This window comes from Bufo bufo, chromosome 1 (assembly GCF_905171765.1).
Source record: "Bufo bufo chromosome 1, aBufBuf1.1, whole genome shotgun sequence".
In the NCBI taxonomy this organism is placed as follows: domain Eukaryota; kingdom Metazoa; phylum Chordata; class Amphibia; order Anura; family Bufonidae; genus Bufo; species Bufo bufo.
This window is the reverse complement of record NC_053389.1, coordinates 175651694-175670955: the sequence shown is the minus strand read 5'-3', so window position 1 is coordinate 175670955 and position 19262 is coordinate 175651694. Positions and strand designations below refer to the sequence as shown.

The 19262-nt window shown below is 43.9% G+C and overlaps 1 protein-coding gene across 1 annotated transcript in view; it reads left to right on the top strand.

Moving 5' to 3' along the window:
* The window catches only part of BRSK1 (BR serine/threonine kinase 1), a 394396-nt gene that overhangs the window by 273167 nt on the left and 101967 nt on the right, over positions 1 to 19262 (top strand). Inside the window, exon 4 of the mRNA XM_040432325.1 lies at positions 17801 to 17941. Coding sequence (XP_040288259.1) covers positions 17801 to 17941 — 141 coding nt within the window. The remainder of the gene's footprint in view (positions 1 to 17800; positions 17942 to 19262) is intronic.

Here is a 19262-nt window from a genome sequence, read left to right as displayed (position 1 = left end):
ATGCTACTCCTCTTATTGGTGGTACGGTGAGCTTATGTACCTCAGAGATTTCTCTAACCGTGGGTGTGTGCCACTCAGAGAGATGTTCGCTTCTAGTCCTGGAGAACCTACCTGCTGAGGTGGTACTAGGGTTGCCTTGGCTCCGACTACATAACCCCACTATAGATTGGTCCAATGGGGAGTTGGTGAGATGGGGGCCTAAGTGGGACTCGTGCTTGTCCGTGGTACAGGCTGGGGTCTCAGTAAAGTCTGATACTTTACCCTCTGTTGTTAGAGAATATTCTGATGTATTCTCATCACCAACCCCGGAGGTTCTACCCCCCCATTGACCTTATGATTGTACCATAGAGTTAGTAGAGGGGGCCAAGTTTCCTAAAGGACGAATTTATAATCTTTCTATGCCCCAACGCAAGGCCATGGAAGATTATATTAAGGAGAGCCTTGGTAAAGGGCATATTAGACCTTCTGTCTCTCCTATGGGGGCGGGGTTTTTCTTTGTTAAGAAAAAAGATGGTGGTCTTAGGCCATGTATCGATTACCGGAGATTAAATAAAATCACTGTCCAGAATAGATACTCTCTCCCATTGATTCCGGATTTATTTAACCAGGTTCTGGGGGCAACCTGGTTTTCCAAAATTGACCTGAAAGGGGCATACAATCTAATCCGAATCAAGGAGGGAGACGAATGGAAGACGGCGTTCAATACTCCGGTAGGACACTTTGAATATCAAGTGATGCCTTTTGGACTCAGCAATGCCCCAGCTGTGTTCCAAAACTTCATGAATGACATTCTTAGGGAGTACTTAGGTAAATTTGTTATTGTCTATCTTGACGACATTTTGATATTCTCTCCTGACTTCGAATCCCATGTGTCTCATGTTAAACAAGTATTAGAGGTGTTGAGGGAGAATCAGCTATCCGCTAAACAAGAGAAATGTGTCTTTGGTGTACAGGAGATTCTGTTTCTAGGGCATGTTCTGACTCCTCACGCCTTCAAGATGGATCCTGGTAAGGTACTAGCAATTAAGGAATGGGTAAGACCTTCATCCTTAAAGGCCTTACAACGGTTCTTAGGTTTCGCCAATTACTATCGTAAATTTATTATGAATTTTTCCGTAATTGCTAAACCGTTGACCGACCTTACTAAGAAAGGGGCGGATTTGGAGAATTGGTCTACTGAGGCCATTTCTTCATTTGAAAAATTAAAAAAGGCATTTAGTAGCGCTCCCATTCTGATCCAGCCTGATCAGGAGAAACCTTTTATTGTGGAGGTGGATGCGTCCGAGGACGGCGTAGGAGCAGTCCTTTCACAAGGTCCTGCTAGCCTCACTAATCTGAGACCATGTGCCTTCTTCTCCAGGAAATTCTCTCCCACGGAGACAAACTACGACATAGGGAATAGGGAGCTGCTGGCCATTAAATGGGCATTTGAGGAGTGGAGGCATTTCCTGGAGGGGGCAAGACATTGTGTAACTGTTGTCACTGACCATAAAAACCTTATGTTTCTCGAGTCTGCTAAGAGGTTGAATCCCCGTCAAGCCAGATGGGCTCTGTTTTTTACTCGTTTTGATTTTTCCATCACGTTCAGGCCAGGAAGTAAAAATGTGAAGGCGGACGCATTATCTCAGAGCTTCCAGGCTTTTCAACCTACTGAGGTACCACCTGAATCCATCCTACCAGCAAAAATCTTCTTAGCAGCTCTTACCCAGGATATCTCGGCTCGCATTAGGTCTGAACAACATCTGGCACCGGTATCCACCCCAACAGATAAGTTGTTTGTTCCTGTACAATTTCGTCTCCAGCTGTTGGGTAAGTGTCACGATTCTGCCTTTTGTGGACATCCGGGTGTTGAGGGCACTAAGGATCTGGTTTCTAGATCTTATTGGTGGCCCACTCTAACTAGGGATGTCAAGTCCTACGTGTCAGCCTGTGAGGTTTGTGCCAGGTCCAAGACACCTAGGACTCGCCCTGCTGGTAACCTACGACCCCTACCCATTCCCAGTAGACCCTGGTCCCATATCTCGATGGACTTTATAACTGACCTACCGCTGGCGGAGGGTAAGACTGTGGTTTGGGTAGTGGTCGATAGGTTTAGCAAGATGGTTCATTTCATTCCCCTGTCTAAACTTCCGAATGCTAAAACCCTGGCATCTATTTTTGTGAGAGAAATTGTTCGTTTACATGGCATCCCGGAAAATATTGTTTCTGACAGGGGTGTGCAGTTTGTGTCCAAATTCTGGAGGGCCTTCTGTCAAAGATGTAAAATTTCATTGTCTTTTTCTTCCGCCTACCATCCTGAGAGTAATGGGCAGACTGAACGCCTTAATCAGTCTGTGGAACAATTCTTGAGGTTGTATGTTGCTGATGACCAGCAATTATGGGTCAAATTCCTTCTGTTGGCTGAATTTGCTTTGAATAACCGTGTCAATTCTTCTGCTGGGGTCTCCCCTTTCTTTTGTAACCATGGTTTTCATCCCCGTTTTCATTCTGCGTCGTCCGTCTCCTCCTCTAACCCTGAAGCGGATAAACTCTCCTCCGAACTGTGCACAGTTTGGGCCCGGGTTCAATCGAACCTAGAAAAGGCTCAATGTTCTCAAAAACTCAAGGCCGATAGGAGACGTTCAAGGGGGGTAAACTTTCAGGTTGGGGATAAAGTATGGTTGTCCTCCAAGAATCTATCTCTCAAGGTAACTTCTAAAAAATTTGCTCCTCGTTTTATTGGACCATATAAGATCACGGAAGTGATTAACCCAGTATCTTTTAGGTTGGAGCTGCCTGAGTCATTCCACATTCATAATGTGTTCCATAAATCTCTGCTTAAAAAATATTTTGAACCGGTAGTACCATCAAAAGCCTCGCCTCCGCCGGTTCTTGTTAATGATGCTGTCGAGTATTTGGTGTCTAAAATAGTGGATGTCAGGAAGGTGCGTAATTCCTTGCAGTACCTGATTCACTGGAGGGGGTATGGACCTGAAGAGAGATCTTGGGTACCTGCCAGGGAGGTTCGTGCTCCTAGACTTGTTCGTAAATTTCATTTAGAACACCCTGAAAAGCCATCGCCTGAAGTCTTGGGTCCGGTGGCCCCTCGTAAAAGGGGGGGTACTGTCACGGGGTTCCGAAGGTGCGCTCAGTCCCCCATTGCCCGCAGAACTGTTGCTTAGCTTTTGGAGTGAGGTTCTGTGTTTGACCTCATTCCCAGGGCGGCTTCACTAGCTGGGTGGCTCCCTGCTCCTAGTCTGCCTTGAGCGCCGAGCTGATCACTCGGTGCTCGACTGGTTGGTCTGTCGGTCATGTGACGCTGGCCACGTCACATGACCCTCACTCCCCACTATAAATACAGGCAGCCTGCTGGCTACAGGTTGCCTGTTAATTTCTAGGTTCCTGGCTATTTGTTGGACTGCTGAATACTTACCTGATCCTGTTCCTGACCATCCTTTTGCCCTCTCCTCCTGTACTGCGCTTCCGTCCTGGTATTGTGACCTCGGCTCCCACCTGACTACTCTCTTAGGACTCCGCTTGTACTTCTCTGCTCTCCTGGTATTTATGACCCCGGCTTCTCCTGACAATTCTCTGCTTGCTCCATTTGTACTTTGCAGCTTTCCTGGTATTGACTCGGTCCGTTCACGTCCTGTTGTTTGTCTGTCTGTCATCCCTGCACTTACTCCAAGTTAGGGATTGCCGTCCAGTTGTCCCCTGTCATTAGGACTCGCGAGGCAAGTAGGCAGGGCCAGGGGTAAGGGTGGAGCGCAGTGGTCACTTCCCTCCCCCCTGTGTGTGTGTGTACGCGACCATTACATCACCTGATCCTGTTCCCTGACGATCCTTTGCCTGCTCCTCCTGTACTGCGCATCCCTCCTGGTATTGTGACCTTGGCTCCCACCTGACTACTCTTTGCGGACTCCTCTGGTACTTCTCTACTCTCCTGGTATTTGACCCCGGCTTCTCCTGACCATTCTTTGCTTAACCCTTTGTACTGCGTAGCTCTCTTGGTTCTGACCCGGTCCGTTCACGTTCCGTATTTTGTCTTGTCTGTTTTCCCTGCACATATCCTAAGTAAGGGAATGTCGTCCAGTTGTCCCCTGTCATCAGGACTCGTGAGGCAAGTAGGCAGGGCCAGGGGTGAGGGTGGAGCGCAGTGGTCACTATCCTTCCCCCTGTGTGTGTGTGGACGTGACCGTTACACCTGCTCCACTCAGCTAATTCTGCATAGCAGGGTGTGCGGCAGGCTGGCCCTCAGGGGCGATCGGGTCCCAGTGTTTAGGATGCAGAGTGGTATGTTGTGGCCCTAACAGTTTGTGTCACGGTGCTCCTACCTGGTGTCAGGCTCCATAGCAACAAAGGAGTTGTAGTTGGTGCAGTCCAGACTTGGTGAAGTTTAATGGTTTTTACTTGAATAAACTTGTGTCATCCGAACAATACTTGATCTTTCTCTTGGTTCCAGCAGGCTAAGGGTGAACTGGCAGGTCAACTTGAATACTTAGCTTTTTCTCTCTCTGCTGTGCTAATCTCTAACTGCAGTCTGATTACTGGACTTTCTAGAGGTTCTTGTATCTTTCAGAGGGGTGTCTTTGTATGTTGACCCCCCCGTAACACTCAGTCTATGAACTACCTGGAGCCATGGTGCTTTACAAGCTGCCTTCCCGGGCTCCTGCTGCAGGAGGGGAGAATGCCCCCTCACTGCGCCATGTTGTCTAGGCTCCTTCTATCTCTCAATTCCCTATACAGCTTCCTGCAACCTCTCTCTTTATATCTAAAGGTACTCTGCCAAATACACTGCCACCTGCTAGTGAACCAGGCGCAATACACAGCTTTTGCATATAACAAAATGACACTTTGCTAGTGGTGATGTCGTTGGTGGCAAACAGGCTAGCAATAGGAATGTAGGAGTGGTAGTGTCCCGCTGATGTGCTATGCCAACATTTAGCCAACTTCAGGGGGCACAGGCAGGAGCAGCAATGTGTGTTACTGCCCATACATCGTTCTCTGCGGCCCCAATGATACAATGCAGAGTCCGTACACCTCTGAGAAATCAGCGATGTGCAAGCATTGTGAATTTAAAGCGCGCTGGAAATCAGGCTTTAGGTGGAAATTTTTTAAGTAAAAAGTCAAAATCAATTAATAAAGTGTGTTAAAAAAAAATTTGGGGGGACATTTAAAAAAAAAAATATTTTATAATACTCTCTTAATTCTTGTAAAAAACGATTCCCATCTAAATTGTATGTGTTGTTAATATGACCCATGGTTTACAAGAGAAGAGCTGGGTCGGCTAGTAACAGCTGATCACTGACATACTGAATTTCGACAAATGAATCTATAATGCATTAAAATGTTATCCTGAGGCACTCAGAGGCGGTTATTAAGGGTGTATCGAACTCTGATAATGAACCTCGTGCACAAGTCAAGAGCTTTAGGAGAAGTATGAAATATACTGAGCTCTAGCGGATCATTTAAGAGCAAAATCTAACAAGATACTGAAAGTCAAAGACTTCTCCAGAACTGGGTAACAAGAGTGTTATTGAGTAAAGGACCGACATGAAAGCCTTATAATGAGAGTTCTCTGAACTGAGAGCTCTGTAATGAGGGTGAGCAGGTAATACAGTGTAAAGGGATACCTCTATAATGAGGACACAGACTATAGTGTGAGAGCATCTTAACATGTCGAAAGCATTGCTGGAGTTGTCACAATAACATCTGACAACTCCGTCAGTATTCTTGCTCAGTAAACAGCTCTTTTAATACATTTTTGGCTTAGTTTGAAAATAATTTCTGTGAGCATTTTAGCATCAAAGTGATGTGGTAAGCTTACCATGTGTAGTTATTACATCTCAGGGAGTTGGTCAATGTCCCTAAATAGTAAATGCATTACAGGGCACAACTTACAGCAGTGCAGATTGCAAGCCAACTTGTAGCATATCTGTAACAATCTTACCTGTCCGGGCTCCTTGGCACGCCCACATCGGGAGATAAACGCGCTGCTGAGCTATGCCCCCTGGTGATGTGACCGTATCCTTAGCAACCAGATGCAATGCTCTGTTTCTTCCTGCAGCGGGCGTCTGCTGGGAGAGATTAGCAGTGGGCTGATTGCTCAGCTTCTCTATTACTGTGTGCTAGTGTTTCTGACTAATGGAGCGCTGAGTCATGGACCTATCAGGTTCTATTCCAGGGACTCAGCGCTTTATTTTAGTCCCTTCTGGCCATACACCAGTGCCAGTGATAGTCTCTGACTCACTAGTTGTGTTCCTGGTTCTTGCTCCTGTGCTTATTTGGATTGCTCTTGCTTCTGACCCCAGCTTGTCTTCTGACCACTCTAAGTTTCTCGATTGGTACTGCATAGTCCATCTGGTTCTGATCTTGGCTTGTTTTGGTTTTGACCCATTTACATATTACTCTGTATTGTGTTTGTCTGTTTTTGCTTGTAGTCAGTCTCTGAACTTATATTGCGTAGGGACCGTCAACCAGTTGCGATCTAGCTATCTAGGGCTTGTACTGCAAGTAGGTAGGAAAAGTGGGCTTGATACTAGCCTTAGGGCTCGCTGTCTGTCCTTACCTACAGTCATTACAATATCACAGTAAGCAAAATAATACTACTCATGTTACAGTATCTAAACTATAACAATAGTTCCTTTTATTATCCAAAATACATAAGTTACATCCAGCACAGCAATCACAGAAAACCCGACGTCTTCAGCGTGTCCTCATCATATGCAACATTTCAGGGGACATGCCCCCAAAAGGGGTTGTCCTAAGTTTTAATGGGGTTCTCCAAGACTTAAAAATATTGATGACCTATTCTTAGGCCATGCCGAGGACAGCACTGTGGCCTCTTCCTCGGCCTGTAACATCATATCTAGTGGTCACATAGTCTTTGTGTAGCTGAATGGAATAAGCCTGCGGTACTAGGCACAGACGCTATACATCGTATGGTCCTGTGCTTCATATACTCTGAAGAAACAGCACTGCTCGTCCAAGTGCTATGGTCCCTTAAAGCAGTTGACTGGCATTTGCACAATGGACCCCCAACAATAAGATATTGATGATCTATCCAGATGGGCAGGTCATCAATATTTTATTATAAGAAGACCCCTTGGAACTTATACCCAATCCTCAGGATAGGGGATACGTTTCTAATTGAAGACTGAGCAGAGGCTCAGCAGATGCTTCACCGTTAAGACTAGTGAATGGTGGACTGGAAGGAGTGGAGACAGCAGCCTTACTGCTGGAACACTCATGCCCCTCATTAAAATTTGTTACATAACCCCTTTAAGGGGTTATAGGAGTCAGTTGTAGAACAAAATCCATTATGTGGGAAGAGGATGACTGTTCTGTACATTTCATTAATGGTATTACCACCCCTTCCACCACCATTTATCCTCATGTTGTTTTTAGGTCCAAAGTTCTGTATTAATTTCTTAATATAAATCTTTATAGCGATTGGAGATTTATTTTTCTGATACAATCTTCAGGTCCCCTTCATAGACATAGAAGATGAAGATTTACTAATCAAAAACTGGTGCAATTTGCACCGTAAAACCCATGTTCATGCATTGCACCAGATATATGAAGTGTTTTAGACAGTTTTGTTGACTCATCTGACAAGGAAGCATGGCTGGAAAGTGAGATGGCCCACAGAAAGGGGCATAGGTTAAGACATAAACTAAGTCAACTTATAGGTTCAGTCAAGCGTGTATGTGTTTTCAATGGAGAGAGAGGAGAAAGTTACTGCCAGACATCTCTGGCAATGGCTTATCTCCTGGTGGAACAAAAGGATCAAGTAAAAACATTCAGTTTTCTGGGTCCTTCTCTTCACCAACATCATCTGTTGGGAGAAACGCAGGAGTTTCCAATACGCAGATTGTCAGCTGGTCCGACTCTGCTGTCTGAGTCAGACGGCAGCCGCGGCCCGCGGCCCGCGCCCGCCAAGAAATTGAATCAGAATCAGAATTATCATCAGATTAGATCAGATCATGATTCTTCAGTCAGTCATATATATTCAGGCTTCAGCAGAGTCAGTCAGACCTTCGGACAGACACACACTGGCACTCTGATCATTTGATTTAAAATTAATTCAAAATGATGAGATGAGCGCCAGGGCCATGTGAGCGCAAAGCGCTAGGCTAGCTAGCGCACACACTGAGGCGCTCAGGATTAGCACAGCATCAATGATGTGTTAAAAAAATTGTATGGGGGGGGTGATGCCGTGCTAATCCTGAGCGCCTCTGCTCTGGCGCTAGTTTGTGTGACCGTGACACTGACATGATGGAGCCTGGAGGGAGGCCCGGGGGGACGACAATGTAAATGTCTGTACTCTGAGTATGTCACTGTATTTGACATGGGAATGGGTGTAAAATGTGACACAATAGAGGGTAATGATGTGATCATGGATGGGGCCAGGGGGGGGAGAAATAGCCTATTGTGTGTCACATTTCTCCCCCCCGCCCCCCCGGCCGACCCTTCCTGGCGGCCTGGCCCCATTCCCATGAAAAGAAAAATAAGGTAAAAAAACATCTACCGTATGCACAGGAGGTGGGTGCGGTAGGTGCATTGCGTGTTTGCGTGGGAGCTCTGGAAGGGGTGGTGGGAGGCCCGATAGATATGTGGGGGCTGGGGGAGCCCATAATTTTTTTTTGCTATGGGGCCCATGCATTTCTAGCTACGCCCCTGTTCTTAGCCCAATTAAAGTGAATGGAACTAACCTGTAGTACCAGACGCAGCCGACCGACATGACTGACACTGTTTCTGTAATAAAAAAGCAGACTTTTCTTGTAATCATAGTTGACCCCCTCAACATTATGTGGAAAGTTAACCACCACTGTATTTTAGCATATTTGGTTGCTGTTTTGGGTAAAATTCTATTATGTGGATTTACCAAGTAGCTTTCTCAGAATACATTGAGATGGAACCCAACTGCATCTATAGTGATTTTTTTTCTTTTATAATGAGCATGAAAACATCTTCATCATTAGCCTTCAAATTATTAGGTCAGATTGTGCTATTTAGGTAGTGTGAATCCCTGATAACCACCCATCTTACTTCTCTTTCATAATTAAAAAGTCTTTATGATAAAGGACAGTAAGATTTTTTTTTTTACCCCCACGCATTAGAAACATGAACCATTATCACCAGCGTCCTCCATATCGACTCTCTCCAAAAGGTGTGGGTCAAAAGGGTTCTTCTATTTAATGAGGTCAGTACAATAGTTTGAGCATCCCTTCACAATGACTAATGTGTGGATCATAAATGATACATGTCTTCACTTCATTCTAAGAGATAATTACCATATTCCGCCATATAATGAAGTAGACTCCTGTGAAGGCCTTTAAGCTTCTTAATCATTCAGGGTCATTAATGCACATAAATATGTTTTATCTTATTAAAGCTTTTAAATAGAAAAATACTGTAGCTAAGCTGATTTTATACTAGACAAAGTTAAAAACCTCCCAAGAATATTAGCTCTCACTTACAAGGGCTCCAGGTCGCAACGCTTCCAAATGTGGCTGAATATTAAGTTTACTGTGAATATTAGGTGTTTATTAAAGTAGTTCTTCAAAATCGTAGCTTTTGGTAAATGGTTGCAGTAAATAATGAGTCCTCCCTATAATATGTTCTATGGGAATAGGGATACTGCATCACTACTGTATTCCATATCCAGATACAGATGCTGGCAGCCCTTTAGGGTCCATTCAAACGTCCATAAGTTATTTTGTGGTGCGCATTTTGCGGACCGCACATGGCCAGCCCTATGATAGAAATGGCTATTCTTGTCCGCATAGGACATGCTCTATCTTTTTTGCAGGTCCTCGGAAAGGAACTACGGATGTGGACAGACCACGGTGTGCTGTCTGCATTTTTTTCGGCTCCTTTGAAATAAATGGGTCCGAATCCAGAGCCAGAAATACGGATGTGTGAATGGTCCCTAAAGAGGTTTTATAAAAATACTTGAAATGTAACTTCAGTCAAGCACATGGATGCTGTCATGGTACAGAACCCTGCTATGTCCCATGCATCATAGAAATGATTCATGCACATGGCAAGGAACGGAGCCTGTATGGCAGTGCATCAAGGCCCTACAGACCCCAAATACAAAGGCTCCATTGTGTGTTCAATCTCTATGCCTCTGTATGAATTCAGAGGCACAGTATGGATTTTGTATGGGCTTCAGATTATGTACTGCAGTAATATGTACTGCACTAAACTCAAATGGGGTCATTTATCAAACTAGTGTAAAGTAGAACTGGCTTAGTTGCCCATAGCAACCAATCAGATTCCACCTTTCATTTTTCACAGCTCCTTTGGAGAATAAAAGGTGGAATCTGATTGGTTGCTATGGGAAACTAAGCCAGTTCTACTTTACACCAGTTTGATAAATGAACCCACAAGTTTGTACAGCGCCATAATACCGCCATGTATGTACATGAGCCCCAAGTGGTCTTGTGGCCCGTACTGAACTTCACTCAAAATATAAAGTATATTCTGGTTGCTATAGGCAAGAAAGGACCATTTGTAAGAATAAGCGCCAGCATGAAGGTAAATATAAATACCCCTCGTAGCGACATTTCCATTTATGCAGGGTACTGTAGTCTAGTGCACAGCCCTTACAAGAGTTCTCACCTGATGAGGAGGAGTTTCTAACATAATGGTTGCTCTGTGATCAGTGGTTTGAAAAATGGTGGTGTGTAAAGGGACCTTTATGTACGGACTATAGGAAATAAGGGCAATTTGTTTTCTAAGACTTTATACATGAAGCCATCTTGTTTTTACCATAGCTTAATATGAGAACACAGTCTCTCCTCTAGTAATGCGTATGTGATTAAAATAAATCTGTCACCACGATCCAGGACTTCCTGCAGTAATACAAGAGTAGAATTGCAGATAAGGAGTCCAGATCACTATTTTTTATTTTACAACTACCCCCCCCCCCCGCCCCCCACCCCCCATCGTTAGGGTTTAAAGCTGTGCTCACATACATTGTCAGGACTGCTGTGCATGCGCAGGCATCCTCTCTATTGTGTTAGCATGGCGCCGAAGTCTGGACTGTGTATTTCAGAGCAGCTTTAAACACTGACAGCTGGGGGAATGGGGGCAGTAGGAAAATGGTCACCTGGACTCCTTATGTGCAGCACTACTCATGTATTACTGCTGATATTAGTCCAGAATCATGGTGACAATTTCCCTTTACGTGTTTCATATGGTACATCATATGGAAGAGTGGTTTGTGGTATTTGTTTGATTTTTTACTTTCATGACATTGGGGTTAATAAGAGTTGGAGATACTACCATAACATTGGATACCTGTACAATGTCCTATGACTAAGTAGTTCTACAAACACAGTGATCCTCCAAAGTGACAGGAAGAAGAGTGGTCCTCCAATGAATGGTTATCTAAGTTTTAAAAACTAATGGACTCTTGGTACACTCGCTAATCAGTTGTTAGAAAGGGCTGTGGTGCTTGTGTGAGCACTGCAGATTGATCATCATTTACATTGATCCGTACTGCATAATGTCACACTTTTCATAGTGGCTGTTCTTAGTATTGCCTCATTTACTTAAATTGTGGCAGGCGCAGCACTATGAAGTGCCTTTTGCGCTGTGGGATTATAAGAATTCTGATATATCTGACTTTTAGTCTAACCAGACTGTCTGTTACTCTGTAATTCCTCTAGCTCCGTTCTATGGAAACAGTAGGTTTAAAGAGCACACCAAATGCTTGAAATAACTTCTTTATTAACTTCAACTTTTCTTCATATATAACACTGCCGCCTCCACAGCAGATAGTCCATGTACAAAACACATGTTGAATAAAGTATCATAAAATGGCGGTATGCATAAGATGGTGGTTCAACTGTTCAATCTTGTCATTCAACATAAAATGGTGGATATATTTCTTTCTTGAGTATCTGTACTCTCACTTTAAGTTATTTAAGTACTTTATGATCTCTCTGAGAGGTATATCTAACTAATAGTTCTACTTGCTGAATGTGGTCGCAATTTGCAGTATGCAGTTAGCAGTAACTATTTGCAGATTGGTTGAGTATGATCTGGTATGGTTGCATGCAATTTGGATTGCAATATGGAATTTGAATGGTTGCAATTGTGACACATATATAACTGGTTCAGTATACACTTCAAATCACTATATTAACAATAGGAACATTATATAACAGTTCTAAATACCTATTTTGGCCTCTCTGCTTCCATAAAACACAGCTCTTAGTGGAGTGAGTCTGTTCAGCTCCTGTCCTCTGGTGTAAGGATTTCTAGCAGCTCCTGCTAGGGGGATTTCCCACACAGGCTGTGTGTGAGGCTGGCTGTGACTGGTCAAAACTCCTGCTGTGTGTGAGGCTGGTTAGGATTTATCAAGACTCCTGCCCAGCAACAACAGTTTAACTCTATGCTTTCTGTTGTTTCTGCTGTGTCATTGAGCTTACCTTACATTATATAATGAATCTTAAAGGCACATTATCTTTTTCTGCTTCTCTGGACACAAAATATAACTATTACATGACATCCAAACATGAAGTCACTGTAAATAACTCTGCTTTTGTCTTTAGCACACAAACATAGGAACTGTATTAAGGTTATTGGCAGGTCTAGCTGTATAAACATATAAGCTATGTTAGCAACCTAGGACAGATCTTAGCTGGCCAGCTACATTTATCATGTAGAGAAAGTTAATACAACCCAGTTACTAATGTATTGCTATTATCCATATTGCTTCCTTTGCTGGCTGGATTCATTTTTCCATCACATTATACACTGCTCATATCCAGAGATTACGACCATCCTGCAATCCATCAGTGGTAGCCGTGCTTGTACCTTATAGGAATAAGCAATGGCTTCTCTGGTGGCCAGGACCGTAGTAGAAGCACACATGCGCCGCAGCTTCCGGCCGGCCACCGTGTAACTGTAACTGTGCTGCAGCAGTGGCCATAATCCCTGGAAACCCAGTGTATAATGTGATGGAAAAGGAGCAAAGGAAGCAATATGGATAATAACAATTAGGGATGTCCCAATACCGATACCAGTATCGGTATCGGGACCGATACCGGGCATTTGCACGAGTACATGTACTCGTGCAAATGTCCCCGATACCTGTGCACCGCTTCTATGTGTCCGTCCGCGGCCCCTGCATCTCGCACAGCTAACAGCTTCACAGGCAGCAGCAGGCAGTGTAATTGGAGCCTAGAGTGGAAGCTAGGCCCGCCCCTCCCCGCCCTCCAACCAATCAGAGGCAACCAGCACAAAGAATCCAATGAGTCACAGACCGTGTCATCGAGTCCCTGCCAGGCTTCCTGCTCTGCGGCTCCCTGTAAGTCCATCCGGGGGAAGGGGGGGGGGGGGGGGGCATTATTAGCATAGCATGTAGTGGAGCTGTGTGTGTACAGGGTGCATGTAGCAGAGCAGGAAGTCTGGGGTGACACAGTCTCTGACTCATTCGATTCGTTTTAACTAATAAACTCTCAGACGATTCTCTGAGTCCCTGCAATAACTATAATTACATCACAGTCTGCTCCACTGTGTTTGCCAGGAGCGAGTCCCTCTAAAGGTGATAGTGTCTGTCTTCTATGGCCCTGGTCCTTCCCTTCCTGCCTGCAAGCTGCACATTGATCTCTAAAAGCAGGCATTAGGGCAAGAAGAAATATACATTACTGTATGATGGCCACAAGACTATTATACTGAGGAGGGGGGGGGCTTCAAAAATTGTTGTCCTGACTCCTTACAGTAGCGTCTCCTTGTGGCCGCCCCCATACAGTATAATGTCTCCTTGTGGCTGCCCCCATACAGTATAGCGTCTCCTTGTGGCTGCCCCCATACAGTATAACGTCTCCTTGTGGCTGCCCCCATACAGTATAATGTCTCCTTGTGGCTGCCCCATACAGTATAATGTCTCCTTGTGGCTGCCCCCATACAGTATAGCGTCTCCTTGTGGCTGCCCCCATACAGTATAACGTCTCCTTGTGGCTGCCCCCATACAGTATAGCGTCTCCTTGTGGCTGCCCCCATACAGTGTAACGTCTCCTTGTGGCTGCCCCCATACAGTGTATTGTCTCCTTGTGGCTGCCCCCATACAGTATAACGTCTCCTTGTGGCTGCCCCATACAGTATAACGTCTCCTTGTGGCCGCCCCCATACAGTATAATGTCTCCTTGTGGCTGCCCCCATACATTAGCGTCTCCTTGTGGCTGCCCCCATACAGTGTAACGTCTCTTTGTGGCTGCCCCCATACAGTGTAACGTCTCCTTGTGGCTGCCCCCATACAGTATAACGTCTCCTTGTGGCTGCCCCATACAGTATAACGTCTCCTTGTGGCCGCCCCCATACAGTATAATGTCTCCTTGTGGCTGCCCCCATACATTAGCGTCTCCTTGTGGCTGCCCCATACAGTATAACGTCTCCTTGTGGCCGCCCCCATACAGTATAATGTCTCCTTGTGGCTGCCCCCATACAGTATAACGTCTCCTTGTGGCTGCCCCCATACAGTGTAACGTCTCTTTGTGGCTGCCCCCATACAGTGTAACGTCTCCTTGTGGCTGCCCCCATACAGTATAACGTCTCTTTGTGGCTGCCCCCATACAGTGTAACGTCTCCTTGTGGCTGCCCCCATACAGTATAACGTCTCTTTGTGGCTTCCCCCATACAGTATAACGTCTCCTTGTGGCTGCCCCCATACAGTATAACGTCTCCTTGTGGCTGCCCCCATACAGTATAACGTCTCCTTGTGGCTGCCCCCATACAGTATAACGTCTCCTTGTGGCTGCCCCCATACAGTATAACATCTCCTTGTGGCTGCCCCATACAGTGTAACGTCTCCTTGTGGCTGCCCCCATACAGTATAACGTCTCCTTGTGGCTGCCCCCATACAGTGTAACGTCTCCTTGTGGCTGCCCCCATACAGTGTATATCTCCTTGTGACTGCCCCCATACAGTATAACATCTCCTTGTGGCTGCCCCATACAGTGTAACGTCTCCTTGTGGCTGCCCCCATACAGTATAACGTCTCCTTGTGGCTGCCCCCATACAGTATAACATCTTTTTGTGGCTGCCCCATACAGTATAACATCTTTTTGTGGCTGCCCCATACAGTATAACGTCTCCTTGTGGCTGCCCCATACAGTATAACGTCTCCTTGTGGCTGCCCCCATACAGTGTAACGTCTCCTTGTGGCTGCCCCATACAGTATAATGTCTCCTTGGAATGTTATAGTTCTGTTTTTGGGCCTTTTGGTTGGTCAGTGGTCAGAAAATACATGTGTGTGTATTTTATTGTTAAAATTAGTATCGGTAATTGGTATCGTTGAGTACTTAAATAAAAGTATCGGTACTCGTACTCAGTCTTAAAAAAATGGTATCGGGACATCCTTAATAACAATACATTAGTAAGTGCCTTGTATTAACTTTCTCTGCCTGATAAATGCCATATGCTGAAGTGAGACAGCCCCTTTAACGGCTATGAATACCTTTGAGTTTTTTTTTTTCATGATTGCATTCTACTCATTTTGGGCTAAAGATCAATTTTTTTTAAATTGGTCTTTATTAACGATTCTCTATTGTGACGCCATGTATAGCCATTATCTCTGAACGTCTGACAGCTAATAAACACTGTAAACCATATTCCTATTAGTTTGATTTGATGAAGATTTGATGACTGCCTTGCCCTGTCAATCAAAGTGCAGAGGGCACGGCAGTTGCAGAGAGAGCAGACCCTCTAGGTGTAATGGCAACCCCCCTATTGCTCCTAGAGCAGGCATGGCCAACCTGTGGCTCTCCAGCTGATGTAAAACTTACAATTCCCACCATGCCCTGCTGTAGGCTGATAGCTGTAGGCAGTCTGGGCATGCTGGGAGTTGTAGTTTTGCAACATCTGGAGAGCCTCAGGTTGGCCATCCCTGTCCTAGAGGCTCATTTGCATATATTAAAACCTTATTTTTCTTGCCAATGTGGCCACATATGAACATGGGAGCTACACAGATGCCTTTGGTTGCACATGTAACAGGTCAGCCAGTTTCATAGGTACAAATCTGGTGACAGATGCCCTTTAATTATCTGTTGCTAATGAGAACTAGAGCTATATAATTGGAAATCCCAGTAGATTTTCTATAAAGAGGCTCTATACTATTGCAGCTTCTGGTCCCATGTAACTTATTGAAATAATGAATCTCATTGAGATACACATGTTGCTTAATAAAGAATACACCAGCATTTCTATTTCACCACATTATATGAGGATATGGCAGTCCCTGCAAATGATGTCCATGTTTGACCTAACCAGCCACACATCAGCAAGCTGTAACTGAAAATAATCATTTTAATGTAAATAGCTTCTTTTGGTGACTAGCCATGTTAGCAACAGATTATGTAAAATCACAAAAAAAGATACAAAACAATCCTGCACAATATGATAGTAAATATGCGGATGTGCATGACTACATTTATAAAATAACGGAAAATAATGCACTAAAACAATAGATGGACTAAGCCCTCACTCTTATGATAAAATCTGAGACTCTCAGCTAATATATTTTGATCAAAACACATCTGTGCCCATCTACCTGCGCCAAGGTTGTCTCAGTCAGGCAGGTCCTAATCTAAACACCAAAAAGCAACAATCGGGAATTAAGTAAAGCAATAAATCTTTATTACATGATTACAATAAAATCACATGATTAAAAAATTTTGATCTGTGGTGGTACAGGAAATACATAAGGTACATAGCCAAAGCAGAGATATCTATGGACGGCAAATGGTTACTATTGTAAATGGGTATTAGATATCCTGGTCATTCTCATATACGGTTCAGAAACGTAATTAATAAAGTGCAAGTGCAAGAAAAATGCAATTCAATAACCGACCCCCTGATAAAGCTTTGAGCGAAACGCGCGTCGGGGTGCAGGGTCTCTTGACCGGTATGGAACATTTAAGATTCACATTTTGGATCGATTTCTGGTCTTACTGGATGTTTTTTTACTTAGCCCTCGGTTATTGAATTTTTCTTGCACTTGCACTTTATTAATTATGTTTCTGAACCGTATATGAGTATGACCAGGATATCTAATACTCGTTTACAATAGTAACCATTTGCTGTCCATAGATATCTCTGCTTTGGCTATGTGCCTTATGTATTTCCTGTACCACACAGATCTAAATTTTTTAACCATGTGATTTTCTTGTAATCATATAATAAAGATTTATTGCTTTACTTAATTCCCGGTTGTTGCTTTTTGGTGTTTATTATCTATGGGCTTAGTCCAGGGAAATAGTATTTCTACTTGCCCATTTATTGATTGGTGTTAGGTCCTACTCTAAACCTACCTATGCCGTATGGGCATCTATATCTAAGAGGCAACCTTGATTAGGTGGTACATATAGGTGTGCATGCTCCTCCTCTTATTGGTTGCTTGATGCACATAGAGGTGACTAGGAGCAGCACACCATATGTGCAGGGTCTGCTCTCCTGAATGTAAATGCCCATACAGCATATGTAGGTTTAGAGTAGGACCTGCCTGACTGAGACCACCTTGGTGCAGGTAGGCGGGCACAGATGTGTTTTGATCAAAATTATATTAGCTGAGAGTCTCAGATTTTATTATTAGAGTGAGGGCTTAGTCCATATATAATATTTGCATCTATTGTTTTAGTGCATTATTTTCCAAAAGATTATGCAGGAGAATTAAGAAATAAAAGTAGCAAACTTTGGGAAATATTCCTACATCTATATTAACAACTATATATTAAAATTGAAAGTTTAATTTTATTTTATGTAGTAAATGAACAGTACAATATTTCCACTTTTGAAATTTTTTCAGATATTTGGTGCTTGAACATGTTTCTGGTGGAGAACTTTTTGACTATCTGGTTAAAAAGGGACGACTAACTCCAAAGGAGGCTCGTAAATTCTTCCGACAAATCATATCTGCTCTCGATTTCTGTCACAGCTACTCTATATGGTGAGTCAGAGCTTTTCCTTTTTTTCTGTAAGCAGTGACGTGATAAATGTTTGCTAACGATAGTCTGACTTGAAAAGGTTACAACATTCAGCCTCTAAATCTCTGAGCTGACGGATATAGCAACAAAGAAAAAGGCTTTTGTCAGCTTGATGTGAGCGATAGAGAAAAAATATCCAAATTACCCAAGTGCTAAAATGATGGGGGGCATAACTAACATGATATGCAGAGCCTGATCTCTTCTGCTACATTGCCTGGGGTTACCTAAAATTTAGACAATATTGCATGACAACTGGCCCAAAAATTAGAGTTTATCGACCCTCTTCCCATCTAAAGTTGTATATTTGAATATATGTCTGATTTTAATTTTAAATCCAATTGGTTTTTAAGTTATCTTTAACATTTGTATATCAGAATTTAGAGAGGAAGACTTATCCCCAGGGCACAGTCTAACAAGGAGATTTTAGCAAAAAAAAAAGAAATCCTCACTTTTCCGGCTTCCGATCCAAACCCTCTGTATAAACATAGAGGGAGATTTATCAAAACTGGTGTAAAGGAAAACTGTTTTAAATTCTGGATTTTTGTAGCCAACACAAGGGGCAGTGTAGAAACTTTCTACATACTCATTTACTAATGAGTGTAAAAAGTAGGGTTGAGAATATCGACTCCGTCCTACTGTAAAATGTAATGCCTTTGCAAAGGTCTTTCCGAAGTTTCAGCAAATTCTGCAACACTTACTTCGTCTCGTCTCCATCACATGTCATTTTGTTTATTCGCATAAATGACTTTATCAAAACTACTAAGCCTAACTCTGATTCGTGCCTCAGGCAGGGACAACAAAAGTAGGCAGGGCCAATAACACCATAGTGCAGCACAAAATACCGCCCCAGCAGAACCAAATATTACAGAGCAGCACAAAGTACTGCCGCCCGCACTGTAGTATTCAACAGTATTCAAGTGCATAAGTATCTCATACTCCTAGCATTAATTAATGCTGAGAGCATCATAATGTTGTGTACCTGGGTGGCAGCCGGCTTGGGCGGCCCCCCGGACATCGGCCACATGGGAAATTTATCTATGGCCAGTCTGCCCATGCTCTAACCCAAACCAACGCCTATCTATACAAACCCAATACCAGCCAGTGCCCCTACACAGTAATAGTGCCCCACACATAGTAAGAATAAGCCCTTAGTGCCCCCCCTCACAGTAAGGATACCCTCTACATGTCCCCTTATTGCCCCACAGGCAGTAATAATACACTTTTAATGGCCTTGACACAGTATGATGCCACTTCAGTTCCCCCAACATAGTATGATACCCCTTT